Genomic DNA, 21,971 nt, shown 5'->3' on the forward strand with positions numbered 1-21,971 from the left:
ATTTTATACTACTGAATTGAGATCATAAACAATGCGATCTCATCCATTATCAAAAGTTAAAATACATTTTAAATTTTTTTTTTAACATTTAAATAATCCTAAAACCCAAATTCTTTCCCGAGCGGATCTAATGGCTTCACGTTCATCGGCAATGCCAACTTTGCCCCTTTGCATATTACCCTCCAGTTTTCCACTTCCACCATAATTTCTTCCAATGTCTTCATTCGCTCACTGATGTTTTCTTTCTCCTTTTTACTTATTCTTAGTAACTCGTCGACTTTTTCGTTATCCAACTGTATCATCGACATCACTTTACTTATTTTATCCCATAATTCGATCAAATTTTCGACAGTTTCATTAGAATCAAAAGAACTTTGTGTTATAATTGTGTAATCATTCTTTAGGAAATACGATTGCCGTAAGTTATATGCTTTACCATATTCATTTCTTGCGTTTATAAAGTCATTTACTTTCTGTTTTGTTAATTTAATTGTATCATTTAATAAGTCCTTTTCGATAATATCAGCAATTGTTAACGCTGTTAAAGGAATATCATTAGCTGAATATTGAAGAAATTGTTTTGTTACTTCTGACGTCGGCGGAATGTTTGTGACTTTTTGTACAAAATGATTATATGCCCATGGAAAGTTCTTTTCGCCATTACATATTTCTTCAATTGCATTTTCGACATATTCGCCTTTATATTTCATTGTTTTGAATATTCGTTTTAACCCAAATACATTTGTATAACTTATTAAATTTATTTCATTTGTTTGCTCATAAATAGTTGAAACTTGTCCATCGATAATTCGTTTCATGTTTGGATTAATACCATTTTCAATAAGTAATTCAATATCATTTGTAAAATCAAATGTTAATATTGTAATGTTTGGATGTTCAAATAATTGTTTTGATAAGTTAAAATATGTTGAATCAAATTCATTTGTTTGTTTTGTATAATAAAATGCAATTACTCCTTCTTTATTTCCGATTGATGGAATTGGTTTAAGATTTTTACCAAATAAATCATAATCTTCATCAAAAACTTCTCCAAATTGGATACAAACTGATTCTGTATCATATGATATTGTAATATGTTTACCTTCATTTAATTTATTAAGAAGTGTATTAACATAATCTTTGAAATATTGAACATCTTCTTCGTCATCTGGCCATAATATTCGATTATTAGCATTTGTTATTGAAGATTTAACTTCTTTAAGATTAAATCCAACGTTTGGGTCTTCGCTTGGCATTTTTTCAATAAACATTTCAAAATCTTCTTTAGGTTTCTTAAATGTTATAATTAATTTATTACTATCATCTCTTTGTTGGATTGATATCATTAATGATAGATCTTTACTAAATGATTCTCCAACTTTTTGTTCTATATATTTGAACAAAGAATTCCATTTATCATTTAATGATAATGTAAATCGATCACCAACGATAATTAATCCTCTTTTAGCACGTGTAATTGCTACATTTAATCTTCGCATATCAGATAAAAAGCCAATTTCTCCATCTGAATTAGAACGGACACAACTAATTATTATATAATCTCGTTCACTTCCTTGGAAACTATCAACAGTTGAAATCTTTATTTGATTTTTATAATAATAAACTTCGAATTTCTTTTGTAAACATTGTACTTGTAATGAATAAAATGCAATTATTCCAATTTCTGTTGGTTGAACTTTATCTTTTTTAATCATACGATTAACAATTGATTGTATTAAATTCGCTTCTGTTTCATTTTTATATGATAAAGTTTTTGAATTTCTTGATTCTTCACCTTGAATATTATAAAATGTAATTGGCATTTTAATGTTAGTAATATTACTTCGACGATCTTGTGCAGTAATTCCATTATGAATTTGTCCATAATAAAATTCTTGATTTGGAAACTTACTTATTAATGGATGCATTCGGAATTGGACATCTAACATTGTATAATCCATATTGCGATGAATTAATCGTGTGAATAAACTTGATACATAACGTTTCCGATGTTGAAGTGAAGGTGATAAAACTGGTTCAAGTTGTTTTTGATCACCAACTAAAATAATTTTATTTGGATAATGTACAAATGGAATTATTGCGGACATTTCAATTGCTTGTGTAGCTTCATCTATGATGACAGTATCGAATAATAAATCTTTTATCGATGAATTCATTGATGATTCTAATGTAGTTACTACAACATCAGATTCATATGCAATATTAATTCCAATTTCATCACTTAAATTATTTATAATCTGATTAAATGGTAAATGATAATCCCATGCATTCAGGATTAATTCTTGAAGTTTCTTTCCTTTTTTACTATTCCGCGTTAAACATTGATAAAAAAGTGTTTGTTTTAATATATTATTTGCTCTTTCAAAACTTAATCGATTATTAATTTTATATTTGTCTGATGATACCCAAACAATTTTCTTATTAAGTGCTTTAACAGGTGGAATTAAGAAATCTAAAAGATTCATTAAAGATACATTTGTTTGACTACATACTAAAATTCGCTTTTTATTTTGTGTTTGTTTTCGTAAAAAATTTACGACGATTGAAGCAATTGTTGCTGTTTTACCACATCCAGGAGGCCCTTGAATTAAAGTGATTGTATTTGATAATGCTTTTTTAATAGCTTCTTCTTGTGTATATGTAGGATCAAACTTTAAACGTGAAGGATTATCAATTCCTGTTAAATCTTTATAATCAGAGAAATCAAAACTTGCATCAATATCTTCATATACATCATTTTCGTTTGGGTTTTTATAAATAATAAAATCACGAAGTCTACTTTGCGTATTTAATACCAATTGAGATAACGCTATTATTCTTCGTCTATATATTACTGAGTTTGGTTCAAAATCAATTGTATAAGTTATTCGATCTTTCTTTTCATAATCTGGTGGCGAATTTTTTGTTGATAATTTAAGTGATACTGTTACTATGTTTTTTTCAATATTTATAATTTTACCTTTCATCATGTTGAATTTCCTTTCAGCATTATCCCATGTGATTTTAACAACATCATTTAAAAAAAGATAATTAGTAGCCGAAAATGAATTAACATCAATGTCTGAATTAGGTAAAAAGCCAACTGATGTAGGAAACTTAGTTTGCCAGTTGATATATAATTGGTCATTCTTAGTGTATGCATTTCCTTTATCGAATTCAAGTTGAAGTTTCAATTGAAGTCGCTTCTTGTTCTCTATGGCATCATTCCATTCTGCATATATAATGCCGAGGACTTCATCATAATATTTCTGATATTTGCCTAGATTTCTAAGGGGTTGATAATCCTTAAGACTTTTACATTTGGATCTTTTATCATAGGAAAATTCTTTAAATAAATATTTGGGTTCATCAGGAATTTCTTCGATTTCCTGAAAAAATGTTCCAACGTATTGGATCTCTTCTTTCGGAATTCGGAATTTTTCTTCAAGTAATTGTTGAACATCTTTAGGTTTCTTGGTATAATTAAAGATGACATCTTTCTCAGAAACTTTAATCTCGTTTTTGGGTATTTTCAAATGAAAATGAGTTTTCGTTTTGACGTTGCCAACATTTTGAACGTATAAAAGTAAGTTATGTATTGTAACCTTAACTGATTTACCAATTCCAATGGCTTCAACAGTGATTTGATTACTTTTCTTTTCGATATCTGACGATAAAATGCTTTCGTTGGGAATGTTATATTCGTTTTTAAGAATTTGAACGATTTTTTCTTCAAATTTCCCTCTAATCATAAAGTCATCATCATTAAATGTTGCTTTGGTGGCAAGTCCATTTGAGATTTTAATGGCAAAATTGTTTCTTGTTTCTTTATTTGTGAAAAATGATGAGATATTGTGAACAACTGTAAAATCGTTTTTTCCTTTTTTGATTACTTCGATTTTAATGGGTTGTTTTGGTACATCTTTTTTATTTTTTTGTGAATTAGTTTGGAAAAATTCAACATAACAAAGAGGAACATCAGTTACTGGATCTATTTCTATCTCACGTAATTCAAGTTTTGTTGACTGCATTTTTGGATAAATAATAAAAATGAATTAAAGAATGCCATTATCAAAGTGTCTTAAATGTATTCTGGGCAGCCCAATTTTCAATTTTGGTCAATTTACGGTTGATTTTTGTATGATAAAATCGGGAAAAGTGACAAACCGTAAATTACTCCGAAAAAGTTCGAAAATTGAAATAAAAAATAACCGTAAATTGAAACCGCTCAATTTACGGTTCGATAAATTGAAATCGGTTAATTCAATTCTCAACATTGCCCAAGCCTGATTCAAAAAAAAGTGCTGTATTAAATTATTTATTTAAACACCAAATATAATTTCATAACATAAAATAAATGAAATAAATATTATATAACACAAATATATATCTTTACAACCGAAATCAATACCTTTTTCTTTTATAAGTAACTTAAATATTTCTAAATATCAATATTCTGATGCTACTGAAATTGCTGTTACAAATAAAATGATAAAATTCCAAATGTTATTCAAAAAATTCAAATATTTTCATTAAAATTCAAAAATAATAAACAAAAATTTTTACCATTAATATCAAAACCTTTATGTCCAAGAATGAATTTAACTAGTTCAATATTACATGTTTCTACTACATATGGTAAAATATTAGTTGGTATACAAATTTCTTCAAGAAAATATCTAACAAGTAAAAGATTATTATTTTTTGTTGCTGTGATAATCATAGAATCATTAATTTTCATTCCTTTTTTTATTAAATATAACAAAATTTCATAGTTATTATATAAAATACAATCAACACCTAAATTTGATATAATCAATTTCATTAGTTTTATTTTCATAAAGATATTTAAAAATATCATTTCGATGAAATTTTATTGCTATTCCATATAATGGTGATAATGAGTGATTTTGTTCACATAAATGCATTTTTTCAAGATTTCCACCTGCAATCGAATATATGCTTGTTTGTAAGTCTAATTTAGCGCTATTTATCAATAAATATTTAAAACATTTAATTGAACCAAAAAATGCTGCATAATCAATAAGCAGAACATTACTCCAATTCACAAATGAATAACTTTCATAAAGTGTTGAGTTAACTTCTTGATTAAAATCAAAATTCGAATTGCTTTTAAAAGTTCAGATGGATTAATTCCTTCTTTAATTAATTGTTTATGAAGTTTCCAATCATCTTGCGAAAGGATATCGATGTTCTCAAAAAAATCTTCATATTTTATAAAAAAGTCTTCAAATTAATTTTATCATTAAGTGTTTCTTTTGTAAGATAATGTGCAAAATACTATGAGTTCTCATTTTTTAATATTTCTGATGTGATTATATTTATTCAAACATCTTCTCTAAAAGATAATGCGATTCTTCTTTATAACAATCTTTGCGAAGAAGTTGTACAAAAGTTAGAATTATTTCGGTGTCGTTTTTATGAATTTCTTTTTCTTTGGTTTGAAAATTTTCTTTAGAATTTCAAAATAAACATTAGGTTCTTTTCTTTGTGAATAAGAAGATGAATATATTAATTTACATATAATATTATCAAATGAAATAGGGAAACAAGTAATGAGAAAACAAATTGTTCAACAAATGGTTTTTGAATATTTTCTTCACTTAATTCAAAGCAACGTTTGTAAATTATCAATGTTTACATTATTCTTTGTACAAATTGAATTATTATTAACCTGCGCCGAAACAACTGTCAGAAAACCGGACCAAATAAGCATTCAAAAATATTTATGTTAAATCATTTATGCTCCTCATCCTAAACATCCAAAGCTTCAGTATCAAACATAAAACTTTATATATAACTATGAATACAAGACAAACCTTACCATTTAAATGTTCTTAAATTTAATTTTGTTCGATTCGACCAAATATTTGAAATTGATTTAAAAAATTTTTTACCATTCACAAACTTCTTTAGATCCTAGGCAAATGGATTAAATAATTATCTTTAAAAATAATTAATAGAAAAATGGTTTATGAATAAAAAAATATATTTGATAATCATACAAAAGCTTGGCTCCGAGTCCGCCTTTTCTTTCGTGTTGAGGCCGGAGTATCGCGAGTGTAATTTGGTGGAAGTGTGGGAGTTCCCATTCCATCTTCAATTGAAAATGCATAAGCACTACCTGGAGATAGCATTTCCTTAAGAGTGGGTTCTTTATAGCATACATTTTTAGTGGATTTTCTTCTGGTTCTCCTTGAAGCAATGCTATCGAATGCTTGTGTTTCTTGAATTGATGGTGTTGTAGGAGTGCCCATAATGTCAGCAATGTCTGGAGAATCAAATGGGGCAGGAGTGTCTTGAGCTTGCTTTCGTGTCTTGGAAACTTTTTTAATTTTTGGTGGCGGAACATATTCTTCCTCTTTTTGGAATAATTCCTTTCGATAATTAATAAGAATTGTCCAAATGTTCTCAATTATTTCATTAGCAATTTCCTCATTTTGGATATTCGCTTGGATATTTCGAATTTCTTCAATTTTTTGTTGAAGTAAAGCTGCCTTCTTTCTAGTATTATCAAGTTTCTTCTTTAATTCAGCCATTTGTAAAGATGATTCAGCTCTAACCCTATAATGTTGATTTTGAAGTTTCATTATCTGTTCTTTGAGATGGGCAATTTGTTGATCCTGTTTTTCAATAATTGCTTCCTTTTGCTCATTCGGAGATCTGTTTTCGTCGTTGCGCATTGTTCGCTTCATTTGATTATTAAAGATCTTTATGCATCAGAACTACATCAAAATGAAAAAGTGCGCGTTCAAAAAGTTATGACGTTTTAGTAGTACGATAGGATCGAATGAATGAAAAACCATCGTATTTATATTCAAAAACTTTTAATACTTCAAATATATATATTTCCATTAATTCCTTTGATATTTTGATTTCATTAATACAAACATAAATTTATTGGTTCAGTTAATTATCTCCTAAAAATAATATATTATAAATGCTTAAATTTTATTATAAATTCGAATTATTAATTGGCAATGTGGTTTTTGTATCATTATAACAAAGATAGTCAATTCAATGAGCTGATCAGATATTAACGTCCCTCCGATAACGATTTTTTTCATCGTTCAAACTACAGTTTCTTTGAATTTCTGAAAATGAAGCGAAACAAGAACATAAAACACAGACAAAACGAAATCAGAGAAGCAGAAAGGAAAAGGAAAGAACGATTAGAAGAGAAGAATGCAAAAAAATTGAAACCAGATTTATTTCATTTAAACCTTTATTTTACTCGAAATTATCCATCACATTTTACTTTTAAACTTATTGATTATCTCTTTTTAACATTGGTTACATTTATATCGTTTGTTACTCATTTAATCAAAAATGGTTCTCCAAGTTCTGTTGTTTTTGATGAGGTTTATTTTGGTAATTTTACCCAATACTATCATAAAGGCATTTATTATTTCGATATACATCCCCCACTTGGCAAAGAGTTACTATATCTTGGCTCATTAATTAGTGGTTACCAACCCAACCAAACATATTCTTATATTGGCGCACCTCTTGACAAGTCGCAAATAGCTCGCCTCCGTTTATGGCCATGTTTAACCGGATCTTTAATTGCCCCTGTCATATATCTTACACTTCGTATCCTAGATGTTAATCCACAGTGGTCTCTAACTGTTGGTCTCTTTCTGAGCACGGACAATGCGTTAATAGTTGAAACCCGTTTGGTTTTAATTGATGCATATCTCTCATTTTTTGCTTCACTAACATTATTATTCTGTTCCATTATCACTCGCAAGCCGAAGCATATCAAGTACATCTCCATTCTTGCAGGTATTTTTGCTGGCTCATGTGTTAGCATTAAATTCACTGGATGTGGCATCGCTGTAACACTCGTAGTTGTATACTTAATGACATATCCATTGATAGAAGCCATGTTATATTCGTTCATTAGTGCCATTTCGGGATTTTCCATATTTTTCCTATCGTTCATCATACACTTCATGATGCTTCCGCATCCAGGACCTGGCTGTAGGTATCATACGCCTGACTTCTGCCAAAAACTAAGTAAGCATAAGCATGACAACTACATTGTTTCGACAATTAATTTGATATCGATTATGCTTCGTAGTAATTTCGCAATTAGCGCTACACATAGTTATTCATCTAAGTGGTGGCAATGGCCTTTCATGCTTGGGAAAGGTACATATCTATGGGTGGAAGACATGTCACAACTTTGGTGCGTGGGATCGCCTGTAGTATGGCTCTCCGGAGTCGTCGGAATTATTGCGTTTTTGTGTTTCTTGTGTTTGAGATGGGATTTGAGTAGGAAATTGTTGTGGCTATTGTTTGGTTATTTGATTTCTTATTTGCCTTTCGCTTGTATAAAAAGAGTAATGTATAACTATCACTATTTCATTCCGTTGATTGTGTCGTTGATTATGGGCGCTGTGGCATTGAGCCATTTCTTCCCAAATGCTTTCGTAACACCTGCTTTGTTGTGTTTGGCCGCATTGGTGGCTTATATGGTGTGGTTCCCGATTACATATGGAACACCAATTTCGAATAAATTATTCAGTAAGATTATGTTCCATAAATGGATTTATGAATAAATAAAAAAAACACATTTTATTAGTCTATTTCTTTAATTTTGATGTTTTTATTTAAATGTGAATTCGTTTTTCATTTGGTTCTTCTTAAAGAATAATTCTTTCATGAAATATGATGGTGGAATACTGTCTGATTGTTATGAATTTCTTGTTCCAATATTTTTCTGTTTTCCGATATTTTGGTTTCCGTCTAAACGGCCAACAACGATAAAAGCATACAGGGGTTTTTCGGGGTTGCAAGGCCTCATAGAAAATATTGAATGCATTCAATACCATACAAAAATGAAATCTTGATGTGCTTTTATCATCGTAGGTGTAGCCGCAGTACTTGGGGGAAAAACATTAAGGGGGTTGAGGCAGAAGGCCTTCGGGCTTTTCTCTAAATTGCGAATAAGGTACTCACATCCTGGAATAAATATCTAGGATTTCTCACCCCCAAAATTATCGATTTTTTTTAAAGGTTTATTCTCACAATACTCTTCACTTTTTGAATATAGAGCCTCAGGAAAAGTTGCAACATTTTCATTCAATATTTTCTACGAGATCTCGTAGATTTTGAACTTTACTTAAATTTTTTAAAGTTAATAGAAACAAAAGAAGGATCCATTGAGAGCAAATATAATATATTTTATGTTTTTACACAATTTCTTCTCAGCTTAAATTCACAAGAATCATGTTATATTCTTAATCAATTAATACAACAAAAATTAATTAGCACAAATGTAGCAAATGAAACAAAATCGATATTTTTTGTTCAATATCTTTCTCAAGATGAAATAAAAAAATAAAAATAAATGGTAAAAAGTATAAATATGATCATATAGAATATAAATTTTTAAGGTTTGTAAAACAAAATTATCACAAACTTTCAAAGAATAATTGGGAACTTCATAAGCAATATGTTAAAGAAGGAGTTAATAAAAACGAAGTAGCCGAAATAATTCGGAATGATGAAATAGAAAAACTTCAAGAAATGTCATCACAAAATGATTTTGATATGAATAAAAAAATTGAACCATCACTTTATGAAAGATGTTCATTTATTAATCAAGAAAATGTTACATTAATTGATTATGCAGCATTTTTTTCTTCTATTAAATGTTTTAAATTTTTACTTATGAATGGAGCAAATGTAATAAACACAGGTAAATATGCAATTGCAGGTGGAAATGAAGAAATCATTCATTTATGTGAACAAAATCATTCTTCATTTAAAGATGCATATGAAACAGCAATTGAGTTTCATCGAAATGATATATTTAAATATTTGTATGACAACAAAATTGGAAAGATTAATGATAAAACAGAATTAGGAAAAATTTGTGTTTCATTTCAAAATTATGAAATTTTTTCATTTTTAATAGGAGAAGGTATGGAAATTAATGAAGATATTATTAACAAATCAGCAAAAATTGGAAATTTATTTCTTGTTAAACATTTTATTGAAGAAAATCAACTTCCAAAAAATATTTTACTTTATTCAACAGAATCAGGAAATATTGAACTTGTTAAATATATCTTAAATCAAGATGGAATTATTGTCAATTCAAGATATATTTGTTTGTTTTATTTGATATTAATTTTAAGTTTTTGACATTTCAAAATAATATTTGGATATTATCCAAATCATTTAGAACAGCACTTATTATTGCAGCTGAAAAAGGTCATATTGAAATATTTAAATTACTTCTTGAACAAAGAAAAATTGCTGTTAATGCAAAAGATAAAATTTATTTTAATAATTTTATATTTCAAAATAATATTTGGAAATTATTTAAATTATTTAGTACAGCACTTATGTTAGCATCTAAAAATGGTTATATAGAAATATTTAAATTACTTCTTGAACAAGAAGGAATTGACATTAATGCTAAAGATATTTATTTGTTTTATTTGAAATTTATTTTAATAATTTTATATTTCAAAATAATATTTGGAAATTATTTATATTATTTAATACAGCACTTATATATGCAGCTGCATATTATCATATAGAAATAATCAAGTTACTTCTTAATCAAGAAGGAATTGATGTGAATATCAAAAATAATTCTGTTATTTTTTCTTATTTGATGATATTTAAAATTATTTGAAACAGTACTTGTGTATGCTGCTAGAATTGACAATGTAGAAATATTTAAATCAATTCTTGAGCGAAAACGAATTGATGTTAATGCAAAAGATATTTGTTTGTATTGTTTTTTATATATTTTTGTTATTTGAAATTTTAAAATAATATTTTGGAATAATTTAGATCATTTAAAACAGAACTTATTAATGCTGCTCGTAGTAATAACACAGAAATAATTAAATTGTTACTTAAGCAAAAAGGAATTGATGTATACGCTAACATAATTTTATTTATTTATTTTTAATTTATTATAAAAATTTTGGGATATATCAAAACAATATTTGGAAATTATTCAAACTATTTAGAACTGCACTTATGTATGCATCCAAAAATGGTAACAAAGAAATAGTCAAATTACTTCTTGAACAAGAAGGAATTGATGTGAATGCTCTAACTTTTTATTTGTTTCTTATGACGCGTATCTTAATTATTTTTATGTACATAATATTATATTTCAAAATTATTCAAATTTTTTGAATCAGCACTTACATATGCAATCAGATATGATCATACAGAAATAGTTAAATTACTACTTGAACAAAAAAATATTTATATCGATTCAACAAATACATGTATATTTTGTATCATGTTTATTATAATAATTTCTAATTTCAAAATAATATTTGGAAATTTTTGTGAGTATTTGAATCACCTTTTTCCATTGCAAAAGCAAACAATAATATGGAAATAGTTAAATTACTTCTTGAACATAAAGGGATCAATGATAATGTTAATGTTGAAAATATTTTTTTAATTAATATAATATTTTAAAATAATATTTAAGAAGCATAAAAAGAAAAAAGATAAATGCGTCCATTTTTAAACAAAAAATAAAACATAATATTAAATGAGAATTAAAAAAAACAAATTGTGCAAACATTTTATAATTAAAAAACTGTAGTCAAGTATTATAATGCTCTTTTGATTTATAGTTCAGTTTAATGATTGTTATGCAAATAAAAAATTTAAAAAGTATATTAAAAAGTGCATTAAACTAACTATGATTTTGTTGATAAAAAGTGACATAATAAACAGCTCTTTATCGCCCGTTTATTAAGCAATAACAACTTGATGCAGCAAACTGAGCAAAAGCCTCCGATAAAAACAGATAAAACCTCAACAATTTCACTTTCCCTCAACCAAAGACCTCTTCCTACAACATCGGTTCCACTTTCATTTCGGCCAATCAAAGATAATTATGGTGTTGATTATTTTCCAAGCCATGCATTTGATGCAAATAACCTGAAACCAATTTCTCCTTTAATTGCTTCCCAAGTTCATAGAATTGATCTTCCTTATTCCAAAGCCTTTGCACATTCAAGTTATCATTTACCTATTTCTCAAAAACCACTTGCATTTTCCAAGCTCCTTAAAAAGAATGCTATTCTTGAGTACTTTAAAAGGATAGCCGATGAGAATAATGCAACATTTTCAGTTGATGCCATCAAAGTTATCACTCAAAATGTATCTGTTTTACTTTGTAAAATTGTTTTAGCTGCTGGTCAATCATCACGTCAACGTACCAATTATTATGTCCCACCAGTAAGCGAAAGACAAATCACACTTTCACCGAAAATTTCGCAATACTTCCTTTCCCTTGAATTGTGCTATTCTAACACGCTCAGGAAGCACGCTTTCGTCCCAAACACTGATGCGGATGAAGACGACCGTTACGAACCGTTGTTTTTATCGATCGACTTAAAGAAGAACCAACCGTTTCTACCTAGCGAGAATTCGAACGAAGCTCTTGAGACAAGGCACCAAATATATAAAATAACAAACCAATTAAAGCAGATAGGAACAATGAATAAGAACTTTGCCCATGAAAATGAAGGATATACATATCTAAAAGAAGTTGAAAATGTAAGCAGTAAGTTTAAGAGCCAACCTCAGCCAAAGGTAGGACAGTTTAGTGCACACGCTGCAGAGGTTTTCGGTGGAAAAGCTGAAGAAGATCAAAAATTGAATAACAGAAGAATCGAGCCAAGAGATGTGTTTTATTCTCTTAACTTCTTTCCAAAGTGCATAAGGGCAATGGAACAAAAGTTGCGACAATCTTATTTTGCAGAAGATGAAATTGTAAATAAACAATAAACGACTTTTATTTGAAATTTTTACGCAATTACCGCAGTGGTATTACTGCTCATTGAGTCAGCTCCATGTTTGAAATAGATAATTAGGATACAACCAAAAGATCAGTCGTAATTTTGGATTTAGCAAAAACTAATGGTTAACCATTCGGTGAAAAATTCAGAGATTTTATTTATTTAGCTTTATTAAATGCAATTCCGATCCGATCTGTTTGTTAAATACAGAAAATTTAAGGTTCATAACTGATCTCTTTTTTGTTCTTTCTTCTAACAACAAGGACAATAATAACAACAACAACTGCAATTACGACAATAGCAACAGGAACTGCTATCGCCACTGCTGTGTTGGTGTTATCTTTGGAGTCGTCTCCTCCATTTGATTACATTTCTTTGTTTTTGGCAATCGCTTCTTGTAATATCTGATTAAACTCTTGTTCTGATTGGGCATTGTTTAACTTATCAATGTACTCTTGCTGCAAATCGCCCAAATTTTCCAACTTTCCGATGTCTTGTTTAACTGTTTCTTTTTTATTTGATTTTATTTCTTCATTTTGTGATTGCGCTTTTGCAACAATTTCATTTAATTCTGCAATTGAGTTTGCATTTGAAATTTGTGCTGTATAATTCAATTTGTTTTCTTCTTCCAAAAACAAATTATTAATTTTGTTCTTTGCTGATTCCTTTTGCGCTTTTTCATTTTCATTTGCTGCAGATTCTGCACTTGAAATAATTTCACTTAATTCTGCTTGCGATTTTGCATTTGATATTTGTTTAATGTAATTTGCTTTATTTTCTTCTTCTAAAAACTTTAATTCGTTAATTTTATTATTTGCTGTTGCTTTTTGTGCTTTTTCATTTTCATTTGCTGCAGCTTTTGCATCAGCAACAATTTTGTCTGTATCTTCTTTTGATTCTGCATTTGAAATTTGTTTAATGTAATTTGCTTTATTTTCTTCATCTAAAAACTTTAACTCATTAATTATTCTTAATGCATCATCTTTAAAGATCCTTCATAATCTGAAAATGCCTTATTTCCAATTGATTGTACTGATCCCAATTTATCTTTGCATTTTTCATATGTCAGTTACTTTACATTATAAAATGCATAAGCACCAATAGATGTAACACCTTCTTCAAATTTAAGATTTGTAATGTCATTAAAGAAGTTCTTCCATGGAACAAGTGTTTCGTTTTCGAAATCGCGCATTTGTCCATTTCCTTTAATCGTAAGAAGCCCATTTTTCACTGTCCACCTAAGATTTGATCCAATTAATCCAGAGTCTGTTGCTTCCATTTGATATAATATTGGTTTATCTATAGGTTCCATATAAACATGTTTCTTATACTGATAATCATAATCGGTAATTGGGAATCCCCATTCTAATTCACTATAAATATATTTATATTCCTTCCTATGATAAGAAGCATTGATTCCCCTTAAGAACAATCCTTCTAGAGAACTTGTGCTGTCGAATGCATACCATTCTTCGCCAAGATGAACCCAATTCCATGCGTGTTTACTTGACGTCACTCCAACTACAGAAAAGCCTTCAATACCTGCGCGATTGAAGAAGAGTGTCGATATAGCTGAGTAGCCTTGGCATACAGTTTTATGTAAGAACAGTGCCGTATACCTGAATTTCCATTTTGAGGTATACCGGCATATTCAACATTATCACTAATCCACCACCAAATAACAACTAGTTTTTCGTAATCCGTGTGTAGATCATTGTTAGCACCATACCCGGTAAAATTACCTGTTGCTTGCTTACTTCTTGACGAGAAATACGTTCATGTTCTACACTGGTCATGAGAGAAGATGTATAGTCCATGATAATTGTGTAGTAACCTTTATATTGATTATAATTATGATTAGGTTGGAGCCACTGACTTTTAAGTGTCAAACCATTATTAGATATTTTTAAATATCTATAATATGACAAGTCAACTTGTATCATATATTCGAGTGAATCATTATATGCTTGCGTGAAATATCCTTTCCAGTAATCTCCAGCATCACCAAAATTTACATCTTCAGGAAGGCCTGTCATTTTATAATGTTCTTCAGGAGTCATAGTGAGAGTTATTTTTACACTCATCCTCCATGTCACAAGTTTTTTAGGAGAAATTCTATAATTTCATCATATCGGTCATGCGTGTAGTTTAGAATGGTGAGATCATCGACTTCTTCGGGCCTAAGATGTCGATTGACCATAAATCTTCAATAGTATAATTAAGATTTATAACAGCATGAGCATGCGTTGGAAAAATTATAGATGCGGATAATATTATCATCAGAATCTTCGTAATTAGAGTCATTAATGACAAATACTTTTATTAGAAAATATAAAAATGATAAAATTTGAACGATATTTATTGAATTGTTGTAAAAACGTTTGATGAGGTTTTTGTAAGGGTTTTTGTTAGGTCAAAATTATTAAAATAAATATCTGCCTCTATAAGTGCTGTATTAAATAATATAAATAATTTCCAAATATTATTTTGAAATATTAAATTATTATAATAAATTTTAAATATAACAAATAAATACTTTTAGCATTAACATCAATTCCTTCTTGTTCAAAAAGTAATTTAACTATTTCTGTACGACTATAACCAGATGCTAAAATAAGTGCCGTATTAAACAATTTAAATAATTTCCAAATATTATTTTGAAATATAAAATTATTAATATAAATTTTTTATATAACAAATAAATATCTTTAGCATTAATATCAATTCCTTTTTGTTCAAGAAGTAATTTAACCATTCCGATGTGATTTTTTTCTGTTTCAAAATATAATATCGATTTAAATAATGAAAATAATTACCTAATACATATTTAAAATATCAGTTAATGTTTGTATGTTACTTATATAATATCCAAAGTTTTTAAATGGAATTTTGTTTGTAATTACATATGTTAATAAATGTTGTTGATTGTTTTGATCTAATTTTTCGATTTTGTTTTCATAAATATATTTAAAGATATCATTTCGATGAAATTTAATTGCTATTTCATAAACATCGTCAAATGTTGAATGATTTTGTTCACATAAATAAATAATTTCAAGATTTCCACCTGCAATTGCATACTTACATGTGTTTTCGACTTATGCATTAATCATTAATAAATATTTAAAACATTGAATTGCTCCAAAAAATGCTGCAAAATCAATTAATGTGACATTTTCTTTGTTAATAAATGAATATCTTTCATAAAGTGATGGTTTAATGATTTGATTAAAATCGAAATCTTCTTGTGTTGATATTTCTTGAAGTTTCTCATTTTTCATAATTATTTTTAAATTCTTTATTTAATGGATCTTTAGAATCGTTTTTCTTGTTTTCCTCTTCAGTTTTATAATGTGCAAAATAATTGGTATTAAAGTTTTTGGTAATATTTATATTAATTAATTCTTTCTCAATCAGTTTTTCAATGATATAATATGTCTCTTGTGTATTAAATTCTGATATATAATTAGTAAAAATTTCAATAATTTTTGGATTGTTGTGAATAATTTCTTCTTCTTGTGTTTGAATTTCTTGTAAATAATTGAAATATGTTCGGATTGATTCTCTTTGAGATGAAAATGCAGAATAAACTAAAACAATTATACAATAATTAAATGTACAAGGAAAATCTTTATCAAATAAATTCATTGTTTTTGCAACAGAAATTTCAAAGTTTTTTTCTGTAAGATTAAATATGATCTGTTCTAAAGAAATCAACTTTTGCATATACATAGATTGGCTTTTGATTGATGCATTATTTGCTTCATTTTCTGATTCAAGTGTTTGTGCGCTTTCAGTCATTAAAATGTAACTTTTTTTGATTTCAAATGAACGATATGTATCGTACTCCTGAAAGATCTTTTTGGAGCAGTTTACATTTTTCATATTCTGATTTTGGTTTTATTTTTCTTCAAAACAAAATCAAATCCAAAGATTTCAACAAAATTTCAGAGAACACATTTAGTCAAAAAACAAAAACATACAAATATATAAAATCTTTCAAGATAAAAATTCATCAAATTTCACAAAAACATCTGGAATAATGACAAGCAAAGATAATTTAATTCTCACCGTAGTAACTATTGGAACACTACTTATAGCTTTAATTATTTTTAGTGAGTTTGTTATAATGTATTGTCGAAGAATAAATTGAGAAAGAAAGAGATAAAAACGTAAAGTCAGATAAGTACTCATGAGTTTGGTTTTTAAAAAGTGATCCTATTAATTCTTTGAGGTAATTGCATTTCATAGATTATTTACATATAAAATAAATTTCTATACATAATATATCCTCTAATATAAATAAAATTTGTTACAAAGCTTTATCAGAGATCATTTAAATAACATATTAAATATTTTTAGCTTTAACACCAATTCCTTCTTTTTCAAGAAGCAATTTAATTATTTCTGTTATGACCATATTGAGATGCTAGCATAAGTGCTGTTTCAAATAATTTTCAAATATTATTTTGAAATCCAAAATTATTAAAATAAACGCAAAAATAAAACAAATAAATATTTTTAGTATTAATATCAATTTCTTTTTGTTTAAGTAAAAAGTTAAATATTTCAGTATTTAAAAATTTATTAGTTAAAAATAATACTACAAACTCATTGGAATTTTTAATTTTTTCAATTTTATTTTCATAAAGATAATGAAAGATATCATTTCGATGAAATTTAATTGCTGTAGCAGCTTTTAAAAGACGAATGATTTTGTTCGCATAAATGAATGATTTCTTCATTTCCACCAGCAGCTGCATATTTACCTGTGTTATTTACATTTGAATTATTCATAAGTAAATATTTAAAACATTTAACTGAAGAAAAAAATGCTGCATAATCAATTAATGTAACATTTTCTTGATTAATAAAAGAACATCTTTCATAGAGTGATGGTTCAATAGTTTGGCTAAAGTCAAAGTTTGTTTGTGATGACATTTATTGAAGTTTATCGATTTAGATCCAATTATTTTTGAAATTTCATTTGGATTATGTCCTTCTTTAACATATTGCTTATGAAGTTCCCAATCATTCTTTGATAATTCTTCATAACTTTTATTATGATATTTATAATATTTGTAGTGATTTCTTAAAATGCTTGTTGGTTTGTTTGGAAAATGATGTGAAAAATAAAAATTGTTTTTATTTTCAACTTGTTTTTGATAAAACGATCAAATGTCATTCATTTAAAATTGTTATGAATGGCACCTTACCCACAGTGAACACGAATTAGGCGCGCCTACAAAAAAAGTTCTGTTTGACCTCATCCAACCACTCTCTAGTTGGCACCATTTTATCTTCATTATGATTATTCAATGAAAAAGCAAAACAAATATTCTGTGTTAAAACACATTGCTTTCAATGCTACTTATTCACAAACTAACCAAAAACCATAAAAAAATTTTTTTTATTTTTCTTCACATATTTCGAAACTTAATCACCAACATTATTAACTATCATTCACACAATTTGATCCTGCATACGTGTTCATCAAGCTGGTAAAAAGGAATAAATTCCGTTGTCGGTGCATTTTCAAATATATTGTCACAGAAAAATGTTTTATATATTTTTTATCTTTTTTAGTTTTGTATGTATTGGATTGTGTTCTTTTTCGAATAAAAATCTCATTTTCGCATGTTACATAATCGTTGCGCTATGTGATGAAGGCACAGGAACTTTCATGCGTGCGCTTCGTAATGCTTACCCTGCGGCCATTCTTGGGGTTGATGATGTTATGCTGATGTGATAATACTGTTTAAGGTTTCAAATGTGTTCATTTCCTTGGTTACTTTATTGACATTGATTTTGTTGTTGTTGAAGGAAAAAGAAACAAAAAAAGTTTTAAATATAAATTTATTCTTTATAGTTTTACTCGAACAATTTATATAAATTTTAGTCCAACGATTCATTATTGTGATTCTATTTACAAAAATTAATGTCACTAAATATTTAGAAAAAAGAATTAGTATACAATTATTTAAATTAATTTGCCGATGAATCCATCATTGCTTGTAAAAAATGATGCGACTTTATGGTTTTTCGATATCATTTTAATATGCTTGCATTCAGTAAGTTTGAAATAATTTTGATAATCGTATCATTTTTTTTTTTGATTTCTTAAAAATATATATTTAAATGTGACATAGTTTCTAAAGGTTCTTGTATGTTTCCAGCTATTAAAAAATAAACTAATTCCTACATTTTTTTTAAGATTTTGCCATGAAATTGGACGTTAAATGAGGACAAATAACCGTTTTAACGGTTATGGCCTTCCTTTTGTTCAATGTCTGAAGCTCCAAAACAGCAGCAAGGCGAACAACGCCGTGGCGGAATGCGCGGTCGTCAACAGCGTGAACGATCACCACGAAATGCACAAAACAGAGGTGGAAAAGATAAATGGCAACCAAAGACAAAATTAGGACGTTTAGTTGCTAGTGGTCGTATTACTTCTATCGAACAAATTTATCTTCATGCTATGCCAATTAAAGAACCAGAAATTATTGATGCACTCTTAGGTGATAACTTAAAGGATGAAGTCATGAAGATCATGCCAGTTCAGAAACAAACACGTGCAGGTCAACGTACACGCTTTAAGGCTGTTGTTGCAGTAGGTGACTATGATGGACATGTTGGTCTTGGTATCAAAACATCTGCAGAAGTTGCAAATGCCATCAAAGGTGCTTTAATCTATGCCAAGCTTTCTATCCTTCCAGTTCGTCGTGGATATTGGGGTAACAAGATCGGTCAACCTCACACTGTTCCAAATACAGTTACAGGAAAATGTGGATCAGTTCGTGTTAGGCTTATTCCAGCTCCACGTGGTTCAGGCATTGTTGCAGGTTCTGTCGCAAAGAAACTTTTAGCTATGGCTGGTTTCGAAGATCTCTTCACATCATCAATTGGTAACACAAAGACATCAGCTAACTTCCTCGTTGCAACATATAAAGCAATTGAGGCAACTTACTCATTCTTAACCCCAGATCAATGGGAGCAGAAGGAACCAGAAGCTCATCCATTTGTTCAATACAGTGACATCCTTGCAAAGGACAATGAATTCAAAGTTACAAAAGTTAACATCAACTTGGAGTAAACCAAAGCATTTTTTATCAAATTGATTTTTTTTAATTTCAAGCTCGTCAATGTAAACCATATAAAAAGTGGATATTGTGTGATACATCCAAAGCAAGAAACAAGAGCTATTTTTATATAAAAAAATTTTTACAATAATTTCTCATAAGTTGTGCAGGAAAACATTAATTCCCCCAAAAAAAAATGGAAACAATGGATTAATTAAGAGAAAAGTAACTTTTATTAATAAAGAAATTAATCACTTTTTTTTAATTTTTGATAGAGATGATTAAATGAAAGATTTTTGTTGAAAAAAGTTACATTAGTTTTTTCTTTATGATAAATCATAAGGCCAAGTTGATATACCAATTTAATGTATCCATTAACGAAATACATTACAATACAGCTTGAAACCAAATGTAATTTAATAATTAAAAACAAACATTACAAATCACATAAAAACGATGCAATTGCAATTGCAAACACTCTCATCTTATCTATACATGTTCTAGCCTCGACTTCGAGTACATTTTTTGCAGTTTTCCTTACATACGCATACAACATATGGTTTTCATCCTCAAGCCGCGAGTTTTTAATGCTAGAAAGCGCTTCATCTGTTCCAAGGTCGACAAACCATTCCTCTGTTTGAGGGTTGTATTGTGGCTTTGCACTCATCAGCTTTGGTGGTAAAGAATCGGATCCAAAGAAATATACTGTAATTGATCGTGGCTCTTCTTCCGTAATATCTTTACGCAATAAGATAGAAAGAAGCTCCTCGCCAAACTTGGTTGACTTACGGAGAGAAAAGTCAGACATTTGATTAGTAAAAAGAAGTGCGCCATCAAGAGTTTCAGATTTGAAATGGACCTTCTCACCTGAAGAAATTGGAATATAGTCAGTAGATTTTGAAGATTTATATTTGGCTGAATATAGGGCATGACCGTTTTGAACAAGTTGGAAAAAAATTCGTGTTCCACGAATATTTGTATTCTTCTTTTTAATGCATTGACAGGTTTCCATAACAGGCATAGGCTCAACAAAAGAGCTACTGGATGAATCATCTGAGTCATCGTCTTGTGCGGAATTAAGTCGTTTCATAAAAATTGTCATTGGAAGCCTGGGAATTTGGCGACGTGAATAACTGGTACTTCGAGACTGAAGATGTGTTATATCTCGAAAAGATTTTAATTTAGAACGATCGACTGGTTTTTGCTTGTTTTTGTTGTCAGGTTCCATTGTTGATAAACGTTTAACAACAAACGTACAATGCAAATGAGAAAGAACAAATCATTTTATTCCTGTAACGAATCTCCAATTTAAAAGTGTTTTGTAAGTGCCTTTTGATTTTTAATTAGTTCACAATCAAATTTCTTCAATGATTTAAAAATATCTTTTGAAATGTTTAGTCAAAATTTACTCCAAGTGAAACATTTTGATTCATGACATTTACAATATAACAGGAAAGTTTATTTTACATGTTAATAGTTACGATAATTGTTCCTTCACTTCAGATACAACACTATCCCACCACGACCGCTTATATTCATGCGCTAAAACTTCTGCGTTTCGCCCAAGATCGTCTTTCAAGTCAATTTTTGCACCTTTCGAAAGCAATATTTTGCAAACATCTTTCTGTCCATATGCTATTGCAAAATGTAATGGGGTCCATTTAAACATTGCTGGGTGATCAATGTGAGCACAGTTTTCAATTAGAAGGAGTACTGTTGATTCGTGTCCACAAACACATGCGATATGTAAAGCAGTTTGCTTGTTGTTATCAGCTGCATCTACTGATAGATTTTTACCTATCAAATAGTAAATAACATCGTCCCAACCACCAAAAGCTGCCCAATGAAGAAGAGTATATCCATTTCTGGAAATGCAATTAAGATCACCACCATTGTCTGCTAAAAATTGCAGACATTCTAAAGATCCATAAGCAGCAGCTGCACTTAAAAGATTTCGAATATCACACTTTCGATCTGGAATTGACGAATTTGGATCAACTTCTCGAGGAACAATTTCCATTAGATACTCAATGTCACCGGTTTTTACAAGATTCCAAGCTTTTATTATGGAATT

General features: G+C 28.7%; 8 protein-coding genes across 8 annotated transcripts; 3 read left to right on the plus strand and 5 right to left on the minus strand.

Annotated features, from left to right (window-relative positions):
* Window positions 1–98: 98 nt before the first annotated feature.
* On the minus strand, window positions 99–4,031 carry GO595_004824 (regulator of nonsense transcripts 1; the record flags this gene model as incomplete). Its single annotated transcript, XM_067917998.1, has 1 exon — window positions 99–4,031. One exon carries the CDS (start codon window positions 4,029–4,031, stop codon window positions 99–101), a length of 3,933 nt encoding a protein of 1,310 aa, XP_067774842.1.
* A 1,989-nt stretch (window positions 4,032–6,020) lies between these two features.
* Window positions 6,021–6,704, minus strand: GO595_004825 (uncharacterized protein; the record flags this gene model as incomplete). The annotated part of the gene is made up of 1 exon (XM_067918000.1): window positions 6,021–6,704. The coding sequence occupies one exon, from the start codon at window positions 6,702–6,704 to the stop codon at window positions 6,021–6,023; it is 684 nt and encodes a 227-aa protein (XP_067774843.1).
* Window positions 6,705–7,121: 417 nt separating this feature from the next.
* GO595_004826 (dolichyl-phosphate-mannose-protein mannosyltransferase) lies at window positions 7,122–8,585 on the plus strand (the record flags this gene model as incomplete). Its single annotated transcript, XM_067918001.1, has 1 exon — window positions 7,122–8,585. The coding sequence occupies one exon, from the start codon at window positions 7,122–7,124 to the stop codon at window positions 8,583–8,585; it is 1,464 nt and encodes a 487-aa protein (XP_067774844.1).
* A 3,199-nt stretch (window positions 8,586–11,784) lies between these two features.
* GO595_004827 (uncharacterized protein) lies at window positions 11,785–12,807 on the plus strand (the record flags this gene model as incomplete). The annotated part of the gene is made up of 1 exon (XM_067918002.1): window positions 11,785–12,807. The coding sequence occupies one exon, from the start codon at window positions 11,785–11,787 to the stop codon at window positions 12,805–12,807; it is 1,023 nt and encodes a 340-aa protein (XP_067774845.1).
* Window positions 12,808–14,503: 1,696 nt separating this feature from the next.
* GO595_004828 (uncharacterized protein) lies at window positions 14,504–14,878 on the minus strand (the record flags this gene model as incomplete). Its single annotated transcript, XM_067918003.1, has 1 exon — window positions 14,504–14,878. The coding sequence occupies one exon, from the start codon at window positions 14,876–14,878 to the stop codon at window positions 14,504–14,506; it is 375 nt and encodes a 124-aa protein (XP_067774846.1).
* A 4,226-nt stretch (window positions 14,879–19,104) lies between these two features.
* GO595_004829 (40S ribosomal protein S2-4) lies at window positions 19,105–19,911 on the plus strand (the record flags this gene model as incomplete). The annotated part of the gene is made up of 1 exon (XM_067918004.1): window positions 19,105–19,911. One exon carries the CDS (start codon window positions 19,105–19,107, stop codon window positions 19,909–19,911), a length of 807 nt encoding a protein of 268 aa, XP_067774847.1.
* A 422-nt stretch (window positions 19,912–20,333) lies between these two features.
* GO595_004830 (uncharacterized protein) lies at window positions 20,334–21,125 on the minus strand (the record flags this gene model as incomplete). The annotated part of the gene is made up of 1 exon (XM_067918005.1): window positions 20,334–21,125. The coding sequence occupies one exon, from the start codon at window positions 21,123–21,125 to the stop codon at window positions 20,334–20,336; it is 792 nt and encodes a 263-aa protein (XP_067774848.1).
* Window positions 21,126–21,374: 249 nt separating this feature from the next.
* Window positions 21,375–21,917, minus strand: GO595_004831 (ankyrin repeat domain-containing protein; the record flags this gene model as incomplete). Its single annotated transcript, XM_067918006.1, has 1 exon — window positions 21,375–21,917. One exon carries the CDS (start codon window positions 21,915–21,917, stop codon window positions 21,375–21,377), a length of 543 nt encoding a protein of 180 aa, XP_067774849.1.
* Between the last annotated feature and the right edge of the window lie 54 nt (window positions 21,918–21,971).

The sequence above is a fragment of the Histomonas meleagridis genome, assembly GCF_020186115.1.
Source record: "Histomonas meleagridis strain 2922-C6/04-10x chromosome Unknown contig_30, whole genome shotgun sequence".
NCBI classification, from domain to species: Eukaryota; Parabasalia; order Tritrichomonadida; family Dientamoebidae; genus Histomonas; species Histomonas meleagridis.